General features: G+C 37.1%; 1 protein-coding gene across 6 annotated transcripts in view; it reads right to left on the bottom strand.

Moving 5' to 3' along the window:
• TBCK (TBC1 domain containing kinase) overlaps window positions 1-27,944 on the bottom strand; it is a 167,551-nt gene that overhangs the window by 120,336 nt on the left and 19,271 nt on the right. For all 6 annotated transcript variants that reach the window (XM_068941937.1, XM_068941932.1, XM_068941931.1 and 3 more), the window contains exons 4-16: window positions 14,270-14,384; window positions 12,704-12,777; window positions 11,366-11,507; window positions 10,057-10,117; window positions 8,691-8,752; window positions 7,881-7,942; window positions 7,005-7,153; window positions 6,478-6,616; window positions 4,959-5,058; window positions 3,388-3,437; window positions 2,877-3,006; window positions 1,906-2,004; window positions 547-609 (exon numbers count right to left, since the gene is read on the bottom strand). In XM_068941937.1, coding sequence (XP_068798038.1) covers window positions 547-609; window positions 1,906-2,004; window positions 2,877-3,006; window positions 3,388-3,437; window positions 4,959-5,058; window positions 6,478-6,616; window positions 7,005-7,153; window positions 7,881-7,942; window positions 8,691-8,752; window positions 10,057-10,117; window positions 11,366-11,507; window positions 12,704-12,777; window positions 14,270-14,384 — 1,246 coding nt within the window. The remainder of the gene's footprint in view (window positions 1-546; window positions 610-1,905; window positions 2,005-2,876; window positions 3,007-3,387; window positions 3,438-4,958; window positions 5,059-6,477; window positions 6,617-7,004; window positions 7,154-7,880; window positions 7,943-8,690; window positions 8,753-10,056; window positions 10,118-11,365; window positions 11,508-12,703; window positions 12,778-14,269; window positions 14,385-27,944) is intronic.

Raw genomic sequence — 27,944 nt, 5'->3', positions numbered from 1 at the left:
ACTCTGTTCTAAGAATAATAAAATTAGAGTTCTCTGAATGTGACGAAAACTATTTCTTCAGCCAGCTGAAAGAAGCAACTGTTGCTTGTAGTATCTTTTTACTATTTGGAAATATTTCCTGGAGAACTTACTTGCCCAAGAACCCATTTCTTTAAAGCACAGCTTAGCTGAGAGGATCTCAGGGTACTGTGCACTAGCCGGTACCAAGTCCAAGAGGCACAACAAGCATTTGATCAAAACAGGACCCTTTGTTACATGAGGACCATTGTTCACACCACTTTGCTCTTTGTTGTTGCTACAGAATCAATGATTCTGAAGTAACTGAGGATTTCACTTTCTAAGTGTTACAACATAATTTGAGTTAAACAATCTCTTCCCATAGGTTTTGTGAGATTCTTGGTGCAGCATGAATGAGATTACAAGCCTGGGAGAACCCTTTCATAATAAGCTTCCACACCTGCTGTAATAAACAAATGACTTTGCCACTGGTAGAAAAGGTTTTGCATTACCTCAGGTGAAAATATTTGAAAACAATCAAAGTCTTACCTGTCTATCCGTAGGAATTGGTGTGTCTTTATCAATGGCATCATACTTGGCTTGTATGGCGCCCTATAAACGGAACAACAGTATCTGAATGTAGCAAGACCTTATCAATATAATTGTAAATTACAACGTACACACTGACATACAGAAGTTGATTGGTAACTGAAACACTTGGCAAAACCAATTCTTTTTTCTGACAGCATATCATACTGCATTTCCTAAAGTATAAAACATTCTGACCACAAAATTTTAATAGAATCATCTTTGTTCTCTTATAATTCAGGCCACATAGACCTTTCTGTGACTTCTCCAGTACCATCTTCACTGATATTCAATTCTGTTTATACAGAAAGCCATGTACTTGATCCAGTTTAAATTAACTGAAGCCTTCAATTTCACTTAGGTGTGCATCTCAGTCACTGAGCAAGTGACCTTCAACATCTTTGTAAAGGTACTGAATTCAGCTCTCAAGGAGCATATCTGTCTTTGAATCATGTAAGTACAGGCTAACAAGTTTACCTCAATGTTATAGATAGGGAAATACTACCCTCATTTACAAAGGGTAAGTTGAAGCTTGAAAAGTGGATCATCTCCCAAGGCCCAGGCTATAAACCTCATCAGCAGCTCATCTTTTCCTTTACATCTTTTTAGGTCATAGCACATAGCACTCAGCAGATCACATCCTGAGCTAAACATCCTATATAACTTGGGATGTATTATCTATCAGAACCTCTCTGCTGTACTGCAAACAGGACAGACACAAGCTGTTGGTCAAGCAGTCTCTCTGAGGGACCCTCATTTCTGGGACATTCCCTAAATAATTTGTCCAAACGGATAACGTTCAATTTATTCATTCAAACACCTTTCAATGTATTCATTCTCCAATCTCTGGAGGAAGTGCATTGGCAGACAGATGAAAAAAATACTTGTGGTATGTTTCATCCTGTTTTGCCCAGCTACTGCTGATGGGGCTGAAGAATTCTAACTGCGTTTATCAAAGATATTAAAAATTAAAAAACAACAACAAAAAAGCTTTTAACTGCCAAATGCATTGAAATAATCTAGCAAAGTTTGATTGCACAAGTTCTATGTTTCCATCCCATAATCCAAATTTAATATAAAGGCAGTAAAGTTTATATGCGTTCTCTGAAATCAAATAAAGGTAGAAGGAAGAAGCAAGTTTGTCTAAAGGCAAGTTTGCCTTTGTTCACCCAATTTCATGTTTCATTTTGCTTCAAATTCTACTAGTTCTACCCACCCAATCTGCAAATCCAACCCAGCTCCCATGTCAATCCCATTCCTATCCCACTCCTTTCCTTACTGGGCCTGGAATTTCTGTAAATGCCCTCCCATTATTCTTACCTCAACACCCAAGAGGGCAGCCCAGGTTATGCCTCTCAGAAGAGGAGGAATGTCAACCCTGGCTTCTTTCCATATTTGGTTTTTCTTGTATGGATAGGCCTTCAAAGAGAAGAGTCATGTCACTAAAACAATCAAAATCCCAGTCCTGGGAATAGGAGTGTCTCTCTCCCATAGAAGACAAATGCTGTCAGTCTGAACAGCAAACAGAAGTTTTACATCAAACAATTTTCATTCCTACACTGGAAGCACTCGATAGGGCACTACTGTTTATTGTTAAAATACCCACCCCTTCCTGTGAAGGCATGCATATATTTTAGTATACTGGAAAGTCAGCCAGCCAACTCTTCACTGAAAGCTCTTTCTTCATTGTATGTTTCTTTTCACACTAAGCATTCAACTTTGTTTTTGTTAAGCACTGTGCCTAATGAAGCATGTCAGCTCTCTTTCATTCTTAGGCCAGAATCCCTATCTCTGCATGAAGGATTGTTATCGTTCTCCCCAGCATAAAAAGAAATATTTCTAACATGGCACCATCACAGTAATGACTGCTATTGTTTGTGAATACCCTACTGCTCGGAAATGCAGAAACGTTGCAGGCATATTTACACCTATAATAGGTGAGTCTGTTAGGAAATAAAGGATGCAGAAGTATGTTCTTTAGTAAATAACAGGTATTAGTAGCAGCTCTGACTCTATTTTTATAGGCGTATTTTAAAGACTATTTTTATATTCATTACTATTTTATATTCATTACTTCACTACATATTCATTTATATTCATTACTAGTAAAAAGACCTTTTTTTCTTAAATTCTTATTTTTGATCATCATATACTTCTGTAGGATTTTTTTTTCCTTCCTCTTCCACTGTGGTCTGTTGCATCTCTGCTTCTTTTTTCAATTTCTTGATCCTTTAAAAATCCTCTAATTAATGGACCGAATCCAATTATGCAGCATCAGAAAGATTCCATACCTTCAAGAGCCTGTCAAACAGGACAATTCTGTTTAGCTGGTACTCTGTGTCCCTCTCCCGGATGATCAGAGGAAGACTGGCAGCTGCAGACAGCTCATTACTACTATTTGAATGAGGTAAAGTTGACTGACTGGAAGAAGAGTTAGGAAAGTTGTAGTGAGCACCAAGAAATACAATTCAGAGTAACAAAATGAATATCCTGAGATGCATTTCTGAGTCAGAAACAAGTATAGATGGACAGTTTTGAATATTCAGTACCAATAGCTGATTCAGTTCAAGATTTTCAGGACACAGAAGCAGGCTGAACTGAGAAGCAGGCTAGGCTCCTCAGTTCGATGTCAGGGCCCTGTGCTGAGGGCTCTTCAGCTCTCAATGACTTTAGAAGTTGAACAAAGACATGTTAGGTTTGCTTCTGGAAGTCACTTGTCCAGCTGTGCATTGTGCCACTCAAATACAACTAATAACTCTAAGGTCAGTAGTGCCTTATATATGTACAATTACAGACACTTACTCATCTTCAAGCAATGGATAAAATGCTTCCCCACCAACATCTTTCAGCCTCTGAAATTCAGAATAAAAACATTTTACTATCAGGATAATGCTCAGAATTCAAGTGGAAATATTTAGTGGAATATGAAAATTATTACCTCACATTTCATTTGTCAAATTTAGTAACTTGCCCTGAGATTTGCCTAAGCATTAGCTCAGTCCTCAATCAGTGAGGGAACATACAGCCTTAAATGCTAAAAGTTTTACTAATACAGACTTTTAAGAGTTAATGGAAATTCTTCTGCATAAAAATAATGTTCTTATCTCATTCACAAACCTACATACACACACACACAAAGCTTTTATGTGCCAAGTATGAATAAATCAGTAGTATTAAACAGTTTCTTCTTTTTCTCATTTTTCTATATGGACTTCTTATTCAAGCAGCTGCAAAGCAACTACAGAACTTGGCTTTACTTTCTTCATCAGTTTAGAAGTTAGGCAAATTTGAGTTCCTTTTACTAGCAGCATCTGGAAGCCACATAGACATACAGACACTCTCTGGAAAGGTGACAGACAAGCAAGCCTGGACTCTTGCCTGAAGTTTTCAGACATCTTTGGTGCATCGTGATTCATGTTTAATACCATCCTCTCTGCAGTGCTCTGCTTTGCAGTTCCATCCTTAACTTAAAGGCACACAGCACGCAGCCACTCCTCAGACTGACAGTGCAGTTCACTCTCAGTTCATTCAGCACTGACCCTCTTTTGATTACAAGCATCATGCTCTGCTCCAAGGAAGGTGTTTAAAAGGCTGACTAAGCTTAAAAATATATTTCAGCTAACATTGCAAGATTTAGGTTTGTATCCTCCCCAAAGTGAAACTTTAGTATACAATACAGTAAAGGCATTTCAGTGAGATACACATATATATATATAGAGAGAGAGAGAGTAAAACTTTCAACTGATTGTTACAGAAGGTAAAATTATAAATTACCATTTGTGTATCTTTTTTTCTACTGAAGATGGAAAGAAATCTGCATGACTGCATTTTGGCAAAATGCTTTGAAGTGATCTTTCGAACTAATTGTGTAACACCTATACATTCTAAAGGTTAGCGATGAATACTAGAAACCTGGATCCAATTTTAACACTTCAACTGAATTGAGCTGATTTTTCTTTTGAATATTGCGAGCCACCTACAGACAGCAATTAAAGAATGCAAGAAGTCACTCACTGTCACAATTAGTTTAGCAATTGCACAGGATATCAGCTACTACAAAACTATTGGGGCTTCATAAGAACACACCAGATAGCTAAAATAAGGAAAAGGAGGGAGGAAAAGAGGGAAGGAGAGGAGGAGGAAGGTGGCGGGGCGGGGGGGATCAAATTTAGTAAGTTTTTGCAGACCAAGCAGTTTAATAACATAAATCAGAATCTGACTCAGATGGCAGAGAGTCTTCTCTTGGAACCAATAAGACTGGTAATACTGCCCTTTTGTAGGAACAGCAGGATCTGCACACACTTCCACACTCCCGTTAAAAGAAATGTTTCTGCAGTGAAGACATAAGCACCTGTGCACAGTATTTTTCTTACATTTCGGAGCTGGCACAGAGACAAAGTCACAGTTGTGTCATCTAGGAGGGAACTTCTGTCTCGTCCTTGCCCAAAGCTCTCACCATCTTCTAATAAAAAGCTTCAAAGTGGGGGGGGAAAAGTCAGGTCATTTTATAACATAAGACTTGAGTTAAAAAAACAAAACAAAAAACCTTACATCAATCAGTTTCTTCTCTAAAACACAATATTCGTTCTTAGAAGTACACTATACTGATTCTGTGTAGCATGACACCTGCTATCAAGGGCATGAAACCCGCTGTCAAGTGAATATATAATCATCTTAAAATATTCAAACTGCTTTTACTGGAAAAGATACATTTTAGGTTTTCTAGAACTTTAGTTTGCATGCAAAGGAAGAGTAATGAGATTAACATTCCCTTTTACAAGTGGCAGAGGTCACTGCCACTTGAAAGCCATTTCCCACATGACAAAAAACAGGGAAAAATCTAACCCAGTCTTCTGCTGCAGTCCACTTAAGGACCACAAACGTATCCGATAAAGAGCATAGACAAATTGCCTGTTTGGTGATATTTTACAAACAAAAAACATCAAATAGATTTCCAGAAGTCAAGCTAACATTCTCAGTATCAAATAATATATCCTTGTTTGTCCTGTAGAAGATGAAGTTACATTGCATTTTTGAATGAATGCCTCACCTTCAAGATAACTAGTAAGATGAAAAACGTTTTCCGCATGAAATTCAAAAGTAACTGCATTCGTCACGGAGTATGTAAATGGGCAATCACTCAAAGTGTCACACAACTTTCGCCACCTGAACATTACTTAAAAATCTAGCTCTGCCTTTTATTTTTGGAGACGTTTCATGTTGGTTGTACACACTGATTTCACCTGTTTCTAGATCTCAGATCCTGCAAATTGGTCTGTATGGACACATCACTCTGCTTACTAAGATGAGAGTGCAGGATCAAGACATTGATATATTCACAAAATTTCAGCATCTATGCAAGAGCATAAAAGTAGTACTGACTAGAAGGTTGCAGTGAATTAAAAGGCATTTTAAAAAGCTAAGAATTTTTAAAACAATAGCTGATCGTTGAAGGAATGAGTTGACCATTGAGCACTACTGATCTGTGAAAGAGAAGTCAGAGCGTGAGAAATTTGCTACAGAACCTATTAAATTACAACTAAAACCATACCATTCAAGCAGTGAGACATTTTTAGTAAAAACTTAATGCTATTGGAAAGAGTGCTAAATTTAGAGACTTCCAGTTTATTATTTTGAATCTCATCTACATTTCTTCAAATTTCAGAAAACAATGTGAAGCACAGGTGGGTAGCAGATACTAGGTGTTCAAATAATACCCTAAATTGGGCATTAAGAGAGGAAGGAAAATGATTCCCTGCTGCTCAAGAACACTGCTTTCAAAATTTTTCCACTAACAGAGGTCTTGAAACTAAAAACCAAAGCAAAGCATTTTCTTGGAAGCCCTGGTCTTTCCAACATCCTACTGCCCTGAAAGTACTACTTTTCCCTTACTTGGGAAGCGTGCAGACAGGTGGCTTTGATCGAATGATTTCCTTGTTGACAAGTTCTTTCTCCAAGTCTCCTCCAGCCAAACACCAGAGATGATAAACTTCTTCAATTGATCTTTCTGCTAGGTAATCGCTATCTTCATCTATTAGGAGAAACCAAATAAAAATGAGTTATAGCTTTTGAGTTATCTTCTATTTTTTTCCTATCAAACACATTTTGTTGGAAACAATTATGTTTGGATGGTCCTAGACCATAATGTGTTGACAGAAGATACACTATGCTGCACTTGAATACTAATGATGACTGTTTATTCCCAAGGCCAATGCGTAAAAATCAAGACGCCCTCCTTTGACTTGCACACATCCCTCAAAACATGTTTGCCCATATCTCTTCCCATTAAACAGTTTACTACAAGAATGTAATATTATCCCATTTAAAAATTTCTCTCCAACAAAGCATTTGAAGAAAATCCCAAAACATCTTATTTTCTTTTCCTCTCCAATGACACCCATTTCATTATCCCCTTTTACCTTTACACAATAGGGTGATGTCTTCAGGAAGCGTTAAATTAGCACACCTGGGAGATGATGAGAACAGACCAGCAGGTTTGTGAAAGGGAGAGTATGCCAAGGATACTTCACTGAACAAACTGTCATGCAGCAACTCCTCTGGCGTTGGCCTTAAGTTAAGAAAAGACAATAAAACACTAAGTGCAAAGTGCTTCCAAATATATAACTTTGTCAGTAAGAAACACCCCCTCCACTGCAGTAATAAATATTAACAAATTATTTTAAATTATCATATTAAATTTCAGAGAATTTTAAGAGCAGAAAATCTACAAATTTTGTTCAATCCATGACACACAATACACCAGGTAGTCTGTTTATAACCCCAGTTCAGATCTTATCTTCATTTAATGTATACAGCAGCTATGTTTTCAAATTCCCCTTTACTTCCTCTAAGTAAAGATAAAAATACAAAAACAAAAAAACCCCCATAAAACCTGGATTCAAAGAACAGAAACTTTGGTTTTGAGAAGAAAGTTGTGGTGGACTAACACAACTAAAAAGTATTTTGAAAGAAGAGATTCGAAGAAAGCAGCCCTAATTGTGGCTACAACACAGCTACAGTAACCACTACCAACACCCAAACATGGAATCAGTAAAAGCTGGGAATTTAAAATGAAAAATTACTGAACAGTTTGCCCCTTTAAATGCTCCAATTCAACCTCAAAGGTTTTGCACGCTTGATTTTTTTTCCTCCCTAAAAGGATTCAAAGTAACAAAACCAAGAACTGCTTATAGGCAGCACAAAGCAGCAGCATTCCGAAAAAAGCTCAGGAGCGGGTCTTCTAATTTAAGTAGCATCCCAGCACAGTTTACTATGCATTTGAACGGAATACTTGCCTCTTAGAAGGCTGGAACGTAAGGCATTTCTTCAGTAGAGCTATCATATTTTCAGAAAGGTCCTGGATCATAAGAAAAATACGGAGGAGGATTGTTTATTGCTGTCCTAATTTAGCAAGCCACTACAGCACAAACTTAGCTTTTAACACACAGGCTATTCCACTGAAAGCAATGATATTTCATACCTACACCTATAAGGTTAGCTGCGTCAAACTAACATGCTATGGCTGTTCCAACAGGGTAGTAATCCCCCTCTTTGCTTTGGGGGAAAAATTTGGAGAACTCACAACATGTACAGATATGTATTTTTTTTTCCAATCTGAATTTTCCGTATCCCATTTAAACAATGCAAAAGCTGGGAACTCCCTTCCGATAACGGTCAGAATCCTTTTATATAGTTTTTCAAAATATACAAACACCAAAATTCAGTAACTAATTGTTGGGGGGGTTGGGAGAGGGCAGATGAACTGTATAATCATACATTGTACACAGAACATGCAAAGCAGACCAGGTAGAATACAAAATTTCTAGGAGAAAAATACTTATCCCTACAACATTTTAAAAAATAGGTAATCCAGTGAGCGTTAAAACTTACTTGGACAGACAATAATTTAGGAAAAAATGAGCACTGCTAGCATTGCGTATTTGGAAGAAATCTTAGATATGTAGTTTATAATTTAAAGTAGTTTTCCTACTGCAATAAATTCAAGTGACTAAACAAGTTAAAAGATATACCAAATCCTAAGTAATGCAACAGCAATAAAATACTCCAGATAAGATAGCATGGAAGAGTCAACTAGTTTCACAAACCTTAATAATATCAAGGCAACCATGTTCTTCAGCTAATACAGTTACAATATCATCTATACAGTCTTTGAAAAAACAAACAGAAGAGTAGAAGTTAAAAAACATAAAAAAGCGATACCAATTAAACAGGATATCAGATTAAATCCCACCTCAACATGAAGCATTTAACTTTGGCTTTGTATGAACACTGTCACATCACCTGAAAGTGAATTCTCAAAATCAGGAAGGAAAATAACATTATCCCCTATGCACACAGGGACCTGAAGCCTAGGAAAGTTAAGTAGTACATCTAAATTAGCAGAGGAAGTCTTTTGCAGGCTTAGTAAATCTAGATTGTCAGTCCCTGCCAAATAAATTAAAACAATCTTCCCACTTACAAAAAAAATCATTGCAAGACCTTAAAAATAGCTCTAAGTATTTCTTACTTTGTCACTACTTGCAGTGCTGTAACACTAGCAGTATTTCATGGTGCACCTTCAATGCATCATCGAGAAAATTCCCAAGTCAGGAACATTTTTTAGCAGATGAAGGTCAGCAGTAACTTACACTCAACTTGACAGAAGGGGATGGTAATGCTTCCGGAAGCTTTGTTTTGTTAACAGATAACATACCAAAGCAGCAAGAATCTTGGCGCCAAAGCACTAGCTGCTGAGTGAAAAAGATGTCTGTACTGATAGTAACTAAATTCAATAGTATTACTATTTGCTCTGGATAAATTTAACAGCTTAGTGATAAAGCTTCAAACTGTGAGCTCATGCCCTTCCCCTCCCCACAACTTAAATACAAGCCACACAACAAACCACATCTTAAAAAAAAAAAAAAAAAAGGTTAGTTCCGCTTCCACACTTACAGTAGAGTAAAAATTCCATGCCTCCAGTAACACGTTTATAGTTTGTAGCTAAAGCCAGAAACAGAAGCCTAGATGCAGTAAGTAATACACTTCTCAGTCCTCTTTTTATTTTCCATCTTACTATCTGAGTCCTGCTTCTCCCTACTTGGAGCCTGGTACATAAACACTGCTAACGCAGTGAGAGTTTTCTTTAACTTCACACAATTCCTAACTCATTTTGAAGACCTCCTGCAATACAGCATAAATAACCATCAAAATGACAACCTTTCATGAGCAGATTTTTCCATAGCTTGCCCTTCCTCTAACATATTCTCTTGGCTCCTCTGCAAAGTGATATTTTTGGCACACATCTCAGCACCTTCCCTGATCAAGCGACCATACTTCAAATGCCTATCTAATTCTGGAAATGAAAGAACAAAGTAAAGTGCCTCAGGTCTGAGCATCACAAGCTGACAAGTCTGTAGAGCTCTGATTATAGAACTGCTTAGAAACCTAAAAAAATGATTTTGTGCTACTTACCTAATGTAATTATAAATTTTAATCTTTCCGCTATCTCCAAATTCTGGAATAATTTTCTCCCCTAAATAGATAACCAAATTAAATCAACAGTTGAATGCTACTTCATAAAAAATTAATTATCATACACTCCCATCCATACATGGAGACAGTAAAATAAGCTTCTATACCTGAATTTTAGAAGATTGAGGAAAATTTTCTGTTAGAGCACAAAATAATATTTACCCCAACTACACTAGAAACACATTCATGCCATCATAAAAAAGTATCATTTTTAACGTCGCTTAAAAGGAACAAACGCAAAAACCCCCAAGAAATGTGTAAAATAAAGCCTTAGCAAATCTGAAGGTTTATTCTTGATTCAATAGTGGGCTTTCAGAATGTATACTTATCCTAACGTGAACATGAACAAAGATAATTACTAAACATAGTAATACTCATAGCTTGTATTGCAGAGTGGTTTTGAAAAGCTTGGTTGAAAATTGGTTTAGAAGTGCTTCAACAAAATTATTGCATTTTTAATATATATTGATTCAAAATAGTAAATAATAATCCATGAACACCATGCAAATTTACAGTAGAGCAGAACACACAAAACAGTATTTCCAATGTCTTGATCTATCACTATATAAAGCAGGTTTTTGACCATGCAGTCCTTAGACAATTTAATTATCTAATGAAATTAAATCTCAGTACTAAGGTCTTTGCCAGATTATGCCTCCATATAGTATGTTGCTGTCTTTGAATGAAAGAAGTGCAGTTTAAACATATTCAAATAGTAAAGATTATCTTGTCATAATTTATTTCAACTTCTAGAACCAAATAAGCAATTTCCAAATAAACTCTGAATGCCCCCCAGGAGCTCCTTAAATTCTAGCAAAAAGAGAGATTCTCCCCCTCCCCTCTGCTGCTCTCATAGTAAAGAAATTTTATTAATTAGTTTCTGATCCATTTCAAGAGGAAGGAGGGCATGACAGTACTGCTTATTTCATGCTCAAAAGCACAATTAAATCAAAAAATTATCCAGAGACTTTTTAGTTTAGAATCCATTCCTCATTAAGAGTTTAATCACGCAATCATATCACTGTGGCTTAACAGGCAGCTGCCCTTCACGGTCACACACACACAACCCAATATGTATCCAGTAACTTGAACTATCGCCAATGCTGGCCAGGTAGGAACACTAGCAAATTCTGATATTTGTACTCAGTTGATGGACAAAGTGTCATTAACCCCACAATTAAAAGCAATTAATTGAATGCAACTAATCCCCAAGAGTCACAGTCAAGAGAATAATTCTTCTCTTACATACCAAGCAAAGCTCAAATAATATTATACCAAGAGACCACAGATCTGATTTAGGGCCAGAAGGCAGAGGCTTCTCAGACTGAGTATGATCACTTGATTTGACTATTCCCTGTGCAATTACTTCAGGTGCCAGATATGACGGGTACCTAGAAAGATGCAGCAACATTAAGTAGTATGTTCTTTCCAAAAGCTCTACTTTCAGTTACATTAATCAAAATAATTTTGTATTCTGAGAAACTAGAATCCATAGTAATGCAGATTATTCTATTATATTTAGTCAAAACATACACATTGCCAGCAGAGTTGTGAAACAAATAATCTATTACACAAAAGATCAAATTTTAATCACTAACGTGGTACTTTTTGTGAGAGTTAATAACAGCAGCTTTCAAAAAGTACATTCCCCTATATCTTATAGCAAACGTACACTGAGTTTCAATAGAAGTAGATTAAACATACTTATCCTAAAGTAATACGGGGGGAGGAGTTTCCTCCATTGTCAGCATTCAAACAAATTTATATTAAATTTTTTAAAAACAAAGTTTTTAATGAAATTTGTCTGCTAAATTTTTTAAAATAACATTTATAGCTTGTTCAGTCAACCACTTATGACAAAATTTTTAAAAAAATTCAGAAGTCAATTTCTAAAGGGAAACATCATGACCATTATTGGGCATGTCTTTAAGATCAGCTATATGTTTTGACTGCAAACAACAAGACAGCAAGAAAAAGTGGCTAGGAGGCAGCAAGAAAAAGTGGCTAGGAGGCAGCAAGAAAAAGTGGCTAGGAGGCAGCAAGAAAAAGTGGCTAGGAGGCAGCAAGAAAAAGTGGCTAGGAGACACTCCAACAAAACCTGTGAACTCACTTCACTTTGTCCAGACAGTACTTTTCAAAATAACTTGAAAATAAGTCAGAGAACAATAAACAAACAAGGAGGTCTAGAGTGGTATGAAATAGGGACGGAAACAGTGATTGTCCTTCCCAAATTTGAAATTATGTCGTGCCTCCAGAATTGGTCCCAGTCACAGGGGTTTACTAGCATTTCAAGCCAAGTCTAGCAGATCTAGATAACCATTATTAACATAACACAATTACAGTAACATGCTTGCATGAATCCTTCCTTCCTCTGCCTGTCATTCATTTCATCTACTCAGATCATATGCTCTTCGGTGACATTAAGAGAAGCCTTTATGCAAGCGGTCTAACATATGAAATAACACAGTAGTATGCCATAAGATCCTTGCACATACAACATATTTTTGAAGATGACCCTGAAACACAAAAATCTTTCCTGAAAAAAATATATCCCTGACATATTTGTACTGTAGAGCTACACCCTTACCCTATAGGAAAATCAACATCAACACCTTGAGCTGTCATATGGTAGAGTCCAAATTTAGCCAACTTGACATGACCCTGAAAAAGCAAAATAAATGATCAAGATCAGGAGAATCTAGCATTAGAAAAATTTAAGTTAAAAAAAAAAAGTTATTTTTATGGAAACTGCATGTCTGGAGAACATATCCACAGAGGGTCAGCCTCTTACATTTCTCTTTCATCTATTATGCAGAACTCTACTAGAAGTTAGTAATGTGCCTATTTGCAATGCTTTTATTTTCTAAGAACATAAAGTAATCACTTAGGAATACACAAACAAGTCAGAGCTTTTAAAATTACTGTATATTTTCAGTAGATTAAAAAGGCTTAAATACTCTATTAATATTTTTCCTGTTTGAAATCAGTTTGAAATCCTGTTTGAATCATTAAATTCAGTGAGCATCACTGTTTCCTGACCTCTTCCATTTACCCAGCCTTGCTCTTCCAGTCTTTCCCATCAACTCATTACTACTTTCCCCCCCTTAACTCTGTTGCTACATATTTCAAGCCAACATGTTTTCCAGGTGTTTAATCTTATTCTGTAGAGGCAGAAAGATAACACCAAAAAATAGGCATTGAAGTTCAACTGAGGGATTGGTTTTGCCAGATTTTGAATTACAGCCAGCCAGCCTGCAGATGATGTAAAAATGAAGGCCACACTGGCAACTAATTTAAAGGACAGGGAAGAAGTTGATAAGTTTATGATCTTATGGTTCCCTGTTGTTCTTTTACTCATTTTAGGACTACCTTAAAATCCTAAGTACTTGTGCTTGTCAGAACATTCTGATTTTTTGTTTCAGTCATTTATCCAAGAACAGGGTAAAAATAACGTTCGTTCCTTTCTTCTCCTTTCTTTCTGCCTTCCAAGGGAAGCATCCAGCTATTATATCCAAGCTCAGTAAGAAGAGGGAGAAAGAGGTTGTCCAGAAGAGTTGTGCTCATTAGCTGTGAGTTCAGATGAAGCAACTGCTCCAAATACAGCAGCAGCTATTAATTTCTTTTGTCTTTAATGAGTGGAACCCATATTCCACGCTGCTAAATCAATAGTCTGTGATGAGGGAATTGACAGATACTGGGATTTTAGTAATTTAATGTGAACAAAGAAACATGCTGATATCTTACAAGCCAAGGTTAAGTATCAAATTATTTGTATAAAAAACATGAAACACATGAAGTATCAATAACGACCAAGAAACATTTTCCTGTTCAAACTGTTAGAAGAACTTGTAGCTATTTACCCAAATGACAATCAAATTGACTTGGAATAATACCTTATGAAGAACAGGGTAAAGAGAGTGGTGTGGGATATAACAACATAGGAACAAAGAAAAGCAAATAAAGTCTGAAATTCATGTGAAATTTAGAAAATGGGGGAAAATCTAAGTAACAACAACAAAATAAAAAACCGCATCCTTTTCCATCATGCAATTTTATCAGAAGGATTTGACTGCCCAGTCTCCAAATGCAACACAGCATGCTAGTGGTTGGCACCAAGAGAAAAAAAGTCATAGATTCATTCCTGTAGCTCTACCTTTCGATCCAAAAGAATATTACACGGGGACAGTGCTCGGTGGACCATTCCATGTTTGTTCATATATTGCAAGCCCTGCAAAACTTCATATGCTATGCATAAAATCCTTGAAGAACTGCAAGCAAAAGAAAAGAACACGTTATACTGAATGTTCCCCTTTTTAATTTGTAAAAATTTAGACTTCCACAGTGATTCAAAATACAAATGAGACATTTACAATTCCAGAACAATTTCAAGGATCATCACTGAATACGGTAGGATACACTCAGTGCCATTCACAACTTAGTATCCCAGATGTAAGTTTCTTCACTCTGAATTGCTCCTTAAAAACAGCAGAAAACCATTATCTCAGCAACAAACGACAACATATGCTCTGTGATACAGACTGTGACATATTCCTCAACTAATTAAAAACTCCTTATTTTTGTTTGCTTTTCCTATATTGGCTGTTGATCTTCAGAAAAAAGTTTAACTGAATAAAAGTTTCTGAAACTCAGACACTAAGGAGAGCTTATCTAGAAGATATATTAGGGATACCGCTGGATCATATCTACAGCATAGTGTTCCATCATCTCAACTTCTAAAACAAAACTAAAAGGCAGAAAAATTCCATTTTCTGCACATTTTCTTTTAAAATCTTGGAAGCATCAACTGTATCTTGCATCAACTGTTACCATCTACCATTAAAACTGGTAGCTCTAATAAGAATCACATGCTTGAGCAGTGTGATTTTTGTGACCAAAACAGATTTCAAGAAGTGAAGAGGAATTTGCACAGAGACCACCAATATCAAGCTTCCAAAGTACACTCAAAGTAAAAACCTAAGGCCTTAGATGCAATGTTACCCAGAAAGACTCCTTTTAATTCTTTATCTTCTTTAGTTTTTCTCCTCTTTGAGTAGACTTCAAGACTGGCAACTTTATTTCTAGAGAAACTAGTTCACAGGAAGTCCAGACAACAAAGCATATCAGGGCCTAACTTAGCATCCCTATTTTTTCTTCTATTGTTAAAACATAACATAAAACAGCATTTTGGCCAAGGCTCACTTCTTTCTCTAACTCATTAAAAATCTGTGCAACAGCAAACTTAAGTGGGAGGCATTACAGGCTGGTGAGAGTGACAAGCCAGCTAGCTGAATAAACCCTCAAATTGATTTATTTATTAAGGTTTAATTAGCCACTATCCATAAATACGCAAAAGCTAAAATTTTATCATGAAGACACACAGCTATCTTTTGACAAATACCACAGTTCCAACAGATATTCATAGACTAGGGCAAAATAGAAATATTGCAAAGATACATATTCATAATAGACTAACAGGACCATTAAGTTACCTTACAAGCAGCTATTCTCTGTCTCTCACCTTTTTCCTGGAAGAAAAGCTCTGTATCACTTTACCCTCAATGCGAATGTATAGATTTAAGTTAAGTTTCAAGCACAAAAGCAATCTACCCTAACATATATCCACACTGCTGTAACACAGATCAGGGCATTTGGAAGTGATTCTCAAGGTCTTAACAATTTGACCAAAAGCACATGGCTAATAACCACAAAAGCAAAATAAAATGCCACAATCATCTCACTCCTCCTCCTTTGGCCCTTCCCACACCCCCCCCCCCCCCCAAGTTATATAATGCATCACAGCTCTAGAAGCCTTTAGCTATGTAGTGTTGCCCACATAACTGTGGGGTGCAGATATGGTTTTGGTGGAAATTTATGTCACTGGCCTTTAATTGTCCTGTATAGTTTTTGTTCAAAACACAAATAGTAAAGGTTACAAGTGAATCCTCCGATTCACTTTTGATAGAGCTTGGCAAAACAAGACGTGAAAAATAAACTAACTGACGGAAAATTCATCTCTCCAGTAAGGATATTGAATATGAATAATTAACATGTCATGAGATACTTTAGCTAAAAAAGTGGATCTTTGTGTCAAAAAGGTAAACGTTAAGTGAAATTCACAGTAACTTTGAGGCAGCTGTGCCCGAGAAGCACAGTATGCCTCTGCTGACACTAGGGGGCCTCAGCTGCCCATTTATTCTCCAAATTCTCTTGGAATTGATAAAAACAGAACCCAGGCAAACTGCCTGAAAATACTGATTTTGGATTCTTTGTCAGTTAAGATAAATCCTCCCTGGGATTACAACGACCAGTAACACATGCGTAGAAAAGATGTCTGTGTAATTACAAATATTCATTCACGTTCTTAAACTCTTAAGGCTATCATACCAGGCCGAAACTTTCAGCCAAATATCTCCCCCTGAAGGCAGAGCTCATACACCTCCCCAAGGTAAAAAAAACTCTGTATAAAATACTACCAAGCGCTCCATAGTACTGTTGCACATTAACTAGTTTTTATTTCATTTATTAGGGAGAAAACATTGTTTGCAGTTATTACCCACAAGGTTTGCATTTAATTACCAAGGACCTGACAACTGTAACCACGCACATGGTTGTCAGTGAGTGTAAGCTATCTCTCTGCTTTAAACTCTCCAAGGTCAAACACAACAGCACGGGAGTCAACTACCAAGGCCATTCCCTAGCTTCAAGTTGGCTCAGTTTTCTCCCAGTTTCTACAGCCACTGGCAGCACTGCAAGTGTTGCACTGGTTCTGCAAGTGCAGAAAGTGCTCTCTAAAAGTTGCCTCCAGGCTTCAGGTAAGTTGACCCTTCAAACAAACAAACAAACAAAATAAAAAACCAAAAAACCTCACAATCCTAAGTGAGGGGCACATTTAGGATACTAAATGTTGAGGTGGGGGCTAAAAAGTTTCAGAAATATTTTTTCTGGATTATCTGGAAGCCTATTCTTCATTTGACTAGCCAGCGATTAGCTGTGACAGACCTCGAGGGGCTGTTTAGCCACTGTCACCGTTACACTGGGCGGGCTTCAGCACCCTCAGGTGCTGAACAGGAGATGGGGAAAAAACAGCATATGCACTAGAAACAGTGCAGAAGAAAATACGAGGAGGCACGGCAGGCTCCATACCAACCATTGCATACTACTGACCTAACAACAGTTGAAACAAGGTCAACAGTTAGTTGACCTAACTGAAACAACAGTTGTGCAGTATGAAATGCCCTGTCATCTCAGCAGCTCCTAATCATGACTGATTTTACACCTCTGTGCGGCTTATTCTATTGCTCAAAGTAGATACTATAAGAGGCATAAAAGACAGAAGCACTTCAATAACGGACAGATCTAAAAAGGCACCTATTATCTTCAGGTTCCTAGCTCTCCTAAGATGATTTTTTAAAGTTCTTCCTCTCTCTGCAAGCAGAAGAAGCTGAGAGAAGAAACAAGAATTTCTCTGCAAAAGGAACACTTCACTGACAGAAAAAGAGATACAATCTCTCTAGAACTAACAGCACGTTTTCAAGGAGCGGGCTTCATTTTACTTTTTCCCCCCTAATTCTCCGTCTGGATACCAACAGATCTATTGAGCTGTAATCTACTCACTGAGGCTTCTAAAAAGAGAGTATATCTTCAAGTCAAAGACTGCACACTAATTTAAAATCAAATTGGTTGATTTATAATCATTGCCTGATTTTTCCCTCATTTGGAGAGGAAAAGTAGCCATGAAAGGGGCTACTTACACGTTCTTTTAATTCTTCACTTTCAGGATGAAAGAACACTGAATTAACCCAACACAGGATTTTAGGACTGTAACTTCAGTGTATAGACCTCTAACACAGGAAGCACAAATGATAGCAGAATTCTTCCCTCAGAAATTAATTGTATAAGTAGCAAAAAGTATCTCTACAAGTTGATTTAAGCAAGTTCAGTCAATAGTGCAAAAACAGCACAGTTAAGAGAGGCGTATGTATGGCATTTGGGTGGGCGGGGGGGGGAGAAAGAAGAGGGAAGACAACTTCAAAACCCACAAAAATGAGGATTGTTTTATTACCTCCAGAATTTGTCAGACCAAAAGCTATACCAGACAAATGACTAATTTCCACAGTCTAATAGCATACAGGTGGCTGCTTTGCGCATTCACAGAAACCATAAACTTTTCTGTTTAGCAGTCAGCCTGATCCTCAGCCTGCTGAACTCTTACTGGTATGGACTAGAAGCCCTTTTCTGGAAGTGTACTTCAAGGATAGCCAGCCTAGCCTGTCAGAAAACAGATGTTTTCACAGAGTTTCAACTTTTTGTGGCGCTGCAAACCTGCTGATGAGATAACCTGATTACTTAGGATGTTTTTGTCACTTTTTGTATTCAGATAGAAAAGACAGTTCTTAGTGCTCCCACAACAATTTTTCATGTGACTGAGAACACTTTCTGGGCCAGGATGAAAGGGAAAATTTGTATTCAAAAAAAAAACAAAAGTCATACCAAGAGCCTTACCTTTCTTCAAAAGGATCAAATATTAACACAGAGGGAGAAGCTAGAGAAGGGATTTACCTGAAACCAAGTAAAGTTAAAACAAACAAATAAAACCAAAAACAAACAAAACAAATGCAAAACCCACTCTAAAATAATTAGTGGAATGGGGAGCTGAGAGTGAGCATACTCGCCCAGTATCAACAGAACAGTGCTGGGAAGAAACATCTAGGCAGAACTGCTCAAGCCATAGGATAACATAAGCACAAGAACAAACCAGAAAGGGTGGAAACACATACAGAGTGGAAATTAGAAAGTTTATGAATTATTGCAAAAAAGACAACAAAATTAACTACTTATGATTCATCTTGAATGGCTATTTATTATTTTATTATTTAATTATTTCTAATTATTAATGGGAGTGCTAATGCTGCTGCTTGTGAAATCAAGAGACTGGACCAGAAGACAGGAGGTGCCAAGAACAAACGCCTTTCTGCAACTGATTGTTTCTATTTTAGATGAAGCTACTAGCCTTCCAAGCCCTAAGAACGGGCATTCTAGGTCAGACCAAAAATTCTATTTAAGCCTAGCATCCTATTGTCAATAAAAATGATAGGCAGATGCCTAGGCGAGAGGGAAAACAGGGCAAACATGTATGAACAGTTTCCCGATATTTTCCGGTTTCCAAACTCCTTAATTTTAGTTATTTTCTTTGGGGGTGGGAAGTTTACTGCCTCTCAGCATCTCGCCTGATAACGTCAGAACACGATAACCCTGCAAGTCTCAGTAGCAATCATTAATGGGATATCCATTATTCCAAGTTTTTCATCTCTATACGCACAGAATACGACCCACCAATTACCATGTGAATTCACAACCACCAACTATTTTGTTGGTAACGTTTCCTTGCTGTCTATTTTATTATAAGGCTCTCCTCATCACGTTCTGTTGTTCTAGCCTCCAGAAAGCTGATTTTAAATTTCAGTTTTTAAGCAAAGAAAAAAATTGCTTAACGTCAGAGTAGGAAAAGAGACTTTGGAAAATACATTTGACAGCCTGCAGCAATAGTCCCCATACATTCCACAGATTGAGGGGGGCAATAAAAGCTACTTGATGCATGACATTTTGAAAACTTAAGAACGAGAAGACTGGAGATCATACAGCTGGAAATCAGAGATGAGTAGGGTCAGGAAACTTCACCTGTCAAGATGCTGGAATTAAAAAAAAAAAAAAAATCCAACAACAAAAAAAAAAGAAAGAAGGAGAAGTTCAGCATTTGATTCAATATTATGGAAGTTTTAACTTCACACAAGTTTCCTTTTCTTGAGTTGAAAGGAAAATTAATGCCAGCCTGCACATGAGATCACTATATTCATCATCTTTAACAGAAGTGCATTCAGGGTGTTAACTGGAAATTTATCTTCTCCATTTCTTTTCAGTGCTGTAACAGAGTAGTCTAACACGCGAGACTAGGCAGGCTTCACAAAAGATCTTCCTGACTGCTTACTGTACCCAGTCCTACCTTCTCCCCGACAAAGCATGCATGTTGTTGCTGGCAGCTCCATAAGCATGTGAGTTGCAAAACAATCTCCTCCTCTGGTGATTTTGACCCAGGCAGCTGTGGCTATTACAACGCAGTTAACCATAACACGCAGCTGTATCTCAACAGCAATGTAGAGGCAAAAATAATTGGGGAGGGGGAGGCAGGGCTGGAGGCAAAGTGGAAACAGCAGTGACGTTTTGGGGAGAGAATAAATATTTCTGATTGTCACAAACGCATCTGTGCTACTTTTAACTGGTGATGGAAGCTTATGGCTAGCAAGCTCCACTTGCTTTTATGCTGTTGTAACAGTCAACAGGATCTAGTCCATTTTGTAGAAGTAGGAAGAGAGGTATGCCTGGAAAGTAGTGACAAGGCAATCAACACTGAACGCATTGTTTAGAGGGTACCATCCAGTGAAATGCAGAAGGTCCCACTGGAATTCTGATACAACACAGGATTGGCGCCAAAAAGCCTCATGATCTACTTCAGCTGTACAGAGCTTTGTAGGTTTTGCACCTACTGGAGACGCATGTGGATTACTATTAAAGCAACCCAATGGCAACCCAAGATGAGAGGAAATTTGTAACAAGAAGTGGAAGCTAGAACTCATTTTTAACTTTCCTCAAGAAGGCACAGCAAGATGAAATGAGATACAATTATGCATATGATACTATGTTTCCTTAGACTTACAACTGATGGGTACTTTCACAGAACTGCACACTTAAGGAAGTCCTTTATGAAATATGTGTCTTGTTCTAACATTGTGTTGTGGCTGTAAATAAATAAGCTCCAGAGCACATCTCACCAAGAAGTAGTTTTAAGAGGCTTACAGCACCAGTTTCACAGCACATAGGAGTGAAAACACGGGTTCCACCCCCAAAAAGGAGTATCAGACAGAGTCTGCCCTGAGAAACTGCATCAGGGTGACACAAACCAGCAAAGCCATCAATCATTACCTCAGACCTTATAAGACTAGGAAGCATTTGGAATTCAGGAAGGAGATCCATCACAACATGTTGTCTCTCTTCAAAGTGGAATGGAAGCAGGTTGTGAACAGATGTAATGTTTCTGAACTCGTAAAAGTGACAATATTTCAATACAAGCAAAAATATAAAACCAAAGAGACATTTGCAGTTAGTTCCATTACAACCAACAATGCAGATGGACTAGTTTGTTCAGGAGCGGTGTGGCCAAGCAGTTACAGCAAAGGACAAAGCTTGGTACAATCCCAACTGAGACTGAATCACTGTACTGACCTCAAGAAAGCCATCTGACCTCCTCATGCCTCAATCAACCAGCTGGAAAATGGGATAAAAAACAGACTGGGTTGAAAACCAGATGTGCAGATAAATTGGGTCTTCCTGGGTAAATAAATTACAAAATATCCTACACAGAACATAAAGAGTTTGATGCAGGTGGGAATGGTTTATTTAGCACTTTATTATGTGTTTGATTAAAAAATGGCACTAGGGACCGTAACTGTAAACACTGCCAGTTTGCTTGGAAATGCATTCACATTATCAGAATGAAATGAACTGGAAGGGAATGCAACAAGCAGAGAAGACCAAAAAAAAAAAAAAAATGAATTTTACAGACAAAGTCCTCAGGAAGTCTCTAACTCATGCAAAAAGGTATTTCACACAGGATATCTTCAATAAGATAACATTGCTCATCTGACAGAACTCAAAAAGTCCTTTCATTCCTCTTTTAAACTGCAAATAACTTTGAAAGCAATGCTTGAGTATTGTAAATACTCATTCAAATGAAGGTACACTTTTATGAATGTCTCAAATTGTAATGCACAATAAAAATGCAGCAAGGCAGAGATAAAAAGGAAGAGTAATTTCCTATACACAGCATATTGGACACAAAGATTTTTAATAAATGTGATTTTTCAGAGCATTATCTCTCTGAATGATTTAACATATTTGTTTTTCATGAACCAAAAATTTTAAAACACAGCACCTTGAATTCCTTTACACTATCCAGCATTCATCCTATAAATGGGGAGAGCGAATGAACAGAGTTCTTTATAAGGTGTGCTTATTATTTTCCAAATTAATAAAACAGGTATCGTTAAGATACCTGTAGTGCCATGCAGTTTAACGCCTAGAAGAGGAAAGACATATCCACACTCCCAATTTTTGATCTCAACTCTTGCCACTGATCAACTTGTAAGAAATCATTTTTGCCTCTTAGGTCCAGTTTGCCCAGATGTAAGAGGTATAATAATGATCATTGTAATTGGACAAAAAAGTACAATTCAATAAACAAACTTTCAGTCACCAGAGGGAAAGATTAGGTAAAGCAGCCCCCACTTAAAACCAGATTGCAGACTACACATTCTTATATATATAACACAATAAAACTACATGCAAAGGTGACAGCAAGAGAACAAGGGCAAATGGGAGGAAAGCTTGCTAACCTATTCTGTACAGAAAATCAGGGCAATAACCTCAGAGTATATAATAAAGAGCTTAATTTCAATAGGATTATATATCACGCATCAGATTGCCAACATTTCATGAACCGAAAAGGCACATCTCACGTTCCCCTATCCTTCTCTAAAAAGGAGGGAACACGTACATTGGAAGAGTAGAATTAAGATCAAGTTGCATCAAGTTACATCAAATCTTTATTTGTTTTCTTTTGGATTTCATCTAAATTGAAATACACACACCTCTAAAAGGCCACACATTTTCAGATCAACATTCCTGGCATGGTCTATCACAATCTGACAGACCAAGGAAAACAATTTGATGATATATCAAAAGCAAATAAGGCAATTAATTGTAGTCAGGATATTCTTGTTTTAAAATAAAAGGCATCAATCAGGTCTCCAAACTCTTTTTAGTTTCTTAAGAAGTCGATTCCAAAGCAGACATCAAACGTTATGCTCCAGCCAAGGATTACCATGCATTTGTATCTGAATACACTAGCCCCTAAACTTCAAGGCACAGAGAGCTGAAACTTAACATATCCTATGGCAAAGAGGCCTTGAGGTTTGTCCAGTAAACATTTAATATGCATAAGTGGTACACCTAGAAACACCACCAGAGCTTTAAATCATACAATCATTGAAGGAAAACGTGCTTCCAAAGATGCAGGATGAATGGTCATACAACAGCCGACAGCATATATTTTCTTATTTTCCTCTGTGCTAAAATAAAACACCTATATGAAAACCAACTGTTGTTTGCACTCTGAAACGCCAACATGCTACTACAGATCGTTGGCTGGCTGAGACCCTGATCTTTTGAATACAGTAAGCTTCAGAAGCCGCCTGAAGGTGAAAGCCACAGATCAAACTGTTTGCTTCACAAGTCTTGCCATGTTACAATCTATTACCTATTACCAATCTATTCAGATTTAAGTGCCTAATATTACTTGTTTAAATGGACTACAGATGACTGAAAAAGGGAAAGACTAAAGAGCAAGTCTAAATTATCTCAGTTTGGAGAGCTGAAGGTAAAATAAAATCAGAGTTTGGGAATTTTTAAACATAAGCTTTATTACGGTTAAAGTAACAAAAAAGAAAAAAAGCTTCATTATGGAAAAAGTAACTTCATAGCACAGGAACCATTAGAAAATAAAAGTGCCTGATTCAGAATGGCTCATAAAAAGAAGCCATGTCCCCACATTCATGAGACTGACTTCAAAAGAAAAAGAGTAGTTCTAAATAGGAGGGCATGGAGGAGTACTGGGTGACCAAAGCTTCTGGTTTCAGCTGAACATACTCGATCTTTCTCTCAGATTATCCCTTCCCAACAGATTCTCAAGTAACCACACTCAAGTGATCAAATTCTAACTTGGCCTTTTAAAGATCAAATACCATAATAACTGCAATCCAATGGCAAAAGCTGGCAACACTGGCTAGCAGTAAAGCATTACACAGAAAGAACGCTATGCGTTTCAGAGTGCATGTGATCCCTGTAACTCCCACTAGCGACAGCAGATCTTTTCAGCATATATGGCAGTATAAAAGTTGTTAGGGACTTGGGAAAAGGGGTATCAAGCACCACTGCAAGGTGTTCCATGAAACATTTTCATTATCGCTTAGCCAGCTACTCTTCACCTGCCTCACCGCAGCGTTTTAGCATGTATGTCTGGCTATTTCTACAAAGAGACTGGGGGATGCTAAAGGTGCCATGAGGGAAAAGGATCTGCAATGCTGTCACTTCCAGTGAGCATACTAAGCAAGACATTAATAGCTACGGATGTGGTCTACACCCTGAAGCACCAGGGCTGCATATTGCCTGGATTCAAAAGCTGAACTCTTAATTACTCAGGTGAGCATAGAGTATAGAAGTACAAGTAACTGAAAGGTTGACAGAAACTAAAGGTGTAATCACACATTTCTAGAAAGCAATTTGCATGCATTTCACTCAAAGAACAGGTCAAAAAACAAAGCACAAAACTGTTCATTTCATTTTTGTGGGGGACTAGACTATACCCTGATCATATTAGTAGGAAAATGTAGTTCACTGTCAAAGAAAAGAAATGTAATTACGATGACAGGAGAACTATAAAAACGGAAGAAGGAAGGAAAGTCATGAGAAATTTTGCTGATCCATGACTTGACAGCTTCAGGATTTTCATAACGTAGGAAAGCTGAAGAAGCTGAAGAAAGATATTTGCCTTTGCTACCGAAAAAAAAAGTTTAAGAAATACAAGAACATAAAGAGCAAATAAGAAGGCTAAGAAGTACTCTTATTTTCATACCACGTTTGCACAAGAACAAAAATAATGAGTCAGAGTAAACATACCTTTGTAGCTTCCATACAACTGGCAGGCGGGAGTCTGGAATCCTTCTTACCTGAGAGCACAACTATTTTGAGGGCCAAATCCTTCAACTCCCCATCAAACCCATGATCCAAAGGGAAGTTCTATGTCTACGCACTTCACACATGCTGTGAAAACATTGTTTCTGGTGGCTGAAGCTGGCACGTTAGCTTATCAACTCCAGATGTTAGCCAATGTGCTCCCTAGGCAAAAGTCCTACTTCGAACTGGAGATCACTACCTGTGTCAGTAGTACTGCATTCACTTAACAGAACACAATTTGGCTTATTATCCTTTTCCACCACTACTACTGCTTCAAGACCATTACTAGCATAAATCTCATCTCATCGCCTGCATCATTTCATGGGACAATACGCTTCCACATTTCTTCCTCCAAAAAAAAAAAAAATCATAATTTAAGAATTATCATTGAAATAAACAAATAAAAGACACTCCAAAAGTTTACATGATGTAACATAGACGATTGCCCATCATCTTATGTTGACCTCAAGCATGTTTAAAGTGCTCTTCCAAGAAGAGGCACATAACAGAACCCTTCTTTAAAATCACCACAATCGTGCATTATAAACTTAAAAGCCAATATGATTTCCACTCTCCCTGTTTTCAATCAAATCATACTCTTTATTAAGATTACTGAATCTGCATTGAGAAACAAAAATATTGTTCCATCTCTAGACTTAAATTTCTAATAGAATCAATGAAGAGTTTTCAGAAATTATAGTAATTAACAAGAACTGCCTATCCTGTATTGTTAGTTCACTGGATGAATATGCAAAAGATACTGAAAGCTTCCAATATTACACTTAAAATAGACAGTACCATGTGCTTATTCAGAAGCAATTCTGTAAAATCAGCAAGCCCCAGCATTATTTGCATTATTCACTCAAAATTACTGCTTTTCAAAGATTTCTTGACAAGATACTCCTGACTAATTTCATCACCGCTTTTCTCCCTCCTCCAATCAAGGAAAGCGATAAAATTGCACAGTTAACTAGTATGGTCTCTGCTAGCAAAAAAAAAAAAAAAAAAAAAGTAGGGTGGATTGCAGAAAAATCACCAGATTTGGTTTACTCTGTCAGTTAACTTTATTTAGCTTCCCTCTTTATACCAAGAACAGAAGGAAACCATTTACTGAGTCAATGGCACAGCCATGAATATAGGAAAGAATAGTATTACTGGATCACCTTAGACTATATGTTTGAAATACTTAAGTGAAATAAATATTAATATTCTTAAGGTACGTTATTTTCAGATATTACAGTCGCCTCTTTCCAGACCTAACCCTCAGCCATTATATCACTTAGGTTAGATCAACAGGAAGACATAAAAATCTTCTCCTGCCACCTCTGTCTTTATCCAGCGAGAACTCATAAACCAGGATTTGTAAGCTTATATCCCCCTTATAAAGGTAACCATGCTTTTACTAGGTCTAAGAATCCTCTGCTACAAAGATCAGTGCCGAAGCAAGATTCCTGCAGAACCAACACCAAGACAGCAATATTTTGAAGTTTTCATTCTGACTGGGGGAAAGAGTCTGAATGAATTTGTTTGTTCTTAGGAAATACTCTGAAACCGTGTCATTTGAAAACTGTAGGTCTTGTCATATTTTCAACTGTGAGGAAGGAAATTATTTTGAGAATTCATTAGTAAGAGGCATTTTTCCAAAGAGTTCTTGCTTAGAGTGAAAGTAGCACATTCTTCACAAAGATAAAAAGTTAAAATATTTTACTTGGAAGTAGTGTTTTTGGTTGAGTTTTTCAACAAAGGTTTTAATTCCTATATGACATTAGATAATTTTTTTTTTATACTTAAACTGATATAATATTAACATGCTTAAAATAAACTTGGAACTGATTTATTTCAGTACATACATTTGCTCTGTATAAACAAAAAAACTAAAACATTAAACATTTTTCTTTCCTTAAGCTAATTTGTTTGCATATCACTTCCTCTGCTTATAACAACACACATATGCACACATGTACACAGAGGACTTTAACAGCAGTCTTACAGTGCTAAAAGCTTTTTTCTGTTTCAGTAAGGCATCTGAAATTAAAATGGGATATTTAAGGAAGTTTTTAGACACTTCTACAAATAAACTTTATTTTTTTCCTGTTCACAAAAAAAACCATAGAATGCAACAGAAGTTCTTCTGTTGTCTGACCGGTGTTTTAAGCAAGATGGATACTAATTTTTCTTCCTGTATAGAGGAGCAAACTTAATGCTTTATTACTTTCTAAATGCCTCACTAGTAAAACAGCTGAAGCTGGCTGATACCAATTATTTATCATTGATCAAATTACCAGGGTAGAAGAAAAAGGAAAGACTTCGGAAAACAAAACCAAATAGGGTTGTCTGTTCAAGATTTGATGGAAATTTTGCATTAAAAAGCACTAAAAGGTTAGCTATAGCCTAAACATAGAAAAGAAATACGTCTCCCATGCTTATCTCATTTTTCATTGTCATCATATTAAGTCTGCAAATCTTTGAAGATCAAAGTATATGAAGAGTTCAAACAAACAAACCAAAAAAAAAAAACACCAACCAGCACACCCAACACCCACATTTCTTTTAGAGAGTTTTAAGTCAGAATGGCTTCTTCCGCAGACTACAAAAAGTCACTCATAGCAGACTGGGAAAAATTTGCATGTCTGTCTTTATATTTTCATCATAAACTTTCATAAACTTGAATTGTGTCTGGAAGCCAAACATAAATTAATTGCAGAGCAAGCAGGTACTATGCTCATCCCGCGTTTTCCCTGTCTTTGAACCTCTCCCAGCTTAGACAAATATGCCACTCTTCTGGAGAGAGACTCTGCTGGAAGAGAGCACTACTTCATAACAGAACAGATGAGCTCCTGGGAACCCAGTTTTAATACCCAGATGCCCAAAGCAAGGGGCTCCCAACCATTAAAATACTGCCTGGATTCAGAGATCATGTATTATGCATTAAAGTGGCTTTGACCACACGTTACACAGTAAGGAGGAGAGAAAACCTCATTGAG

Source organism: Struthio camelus, chromosome 4 (genome assembly GCF_040807025.1).
Source record: "Struthio camelus isolate bStrCam1 chromosome 4, bStrCam1.hap1, whole genome shotgun sequence".
Lineage (NCBI taxonomy): Eukaryota > Metazoa > Chordata > Aves > Struthioniformes > Struthionidae > Struthio > Struthio camelus.
This window is presented reverse-complemented; position numbering and strand designations above follow the sequence as displayed.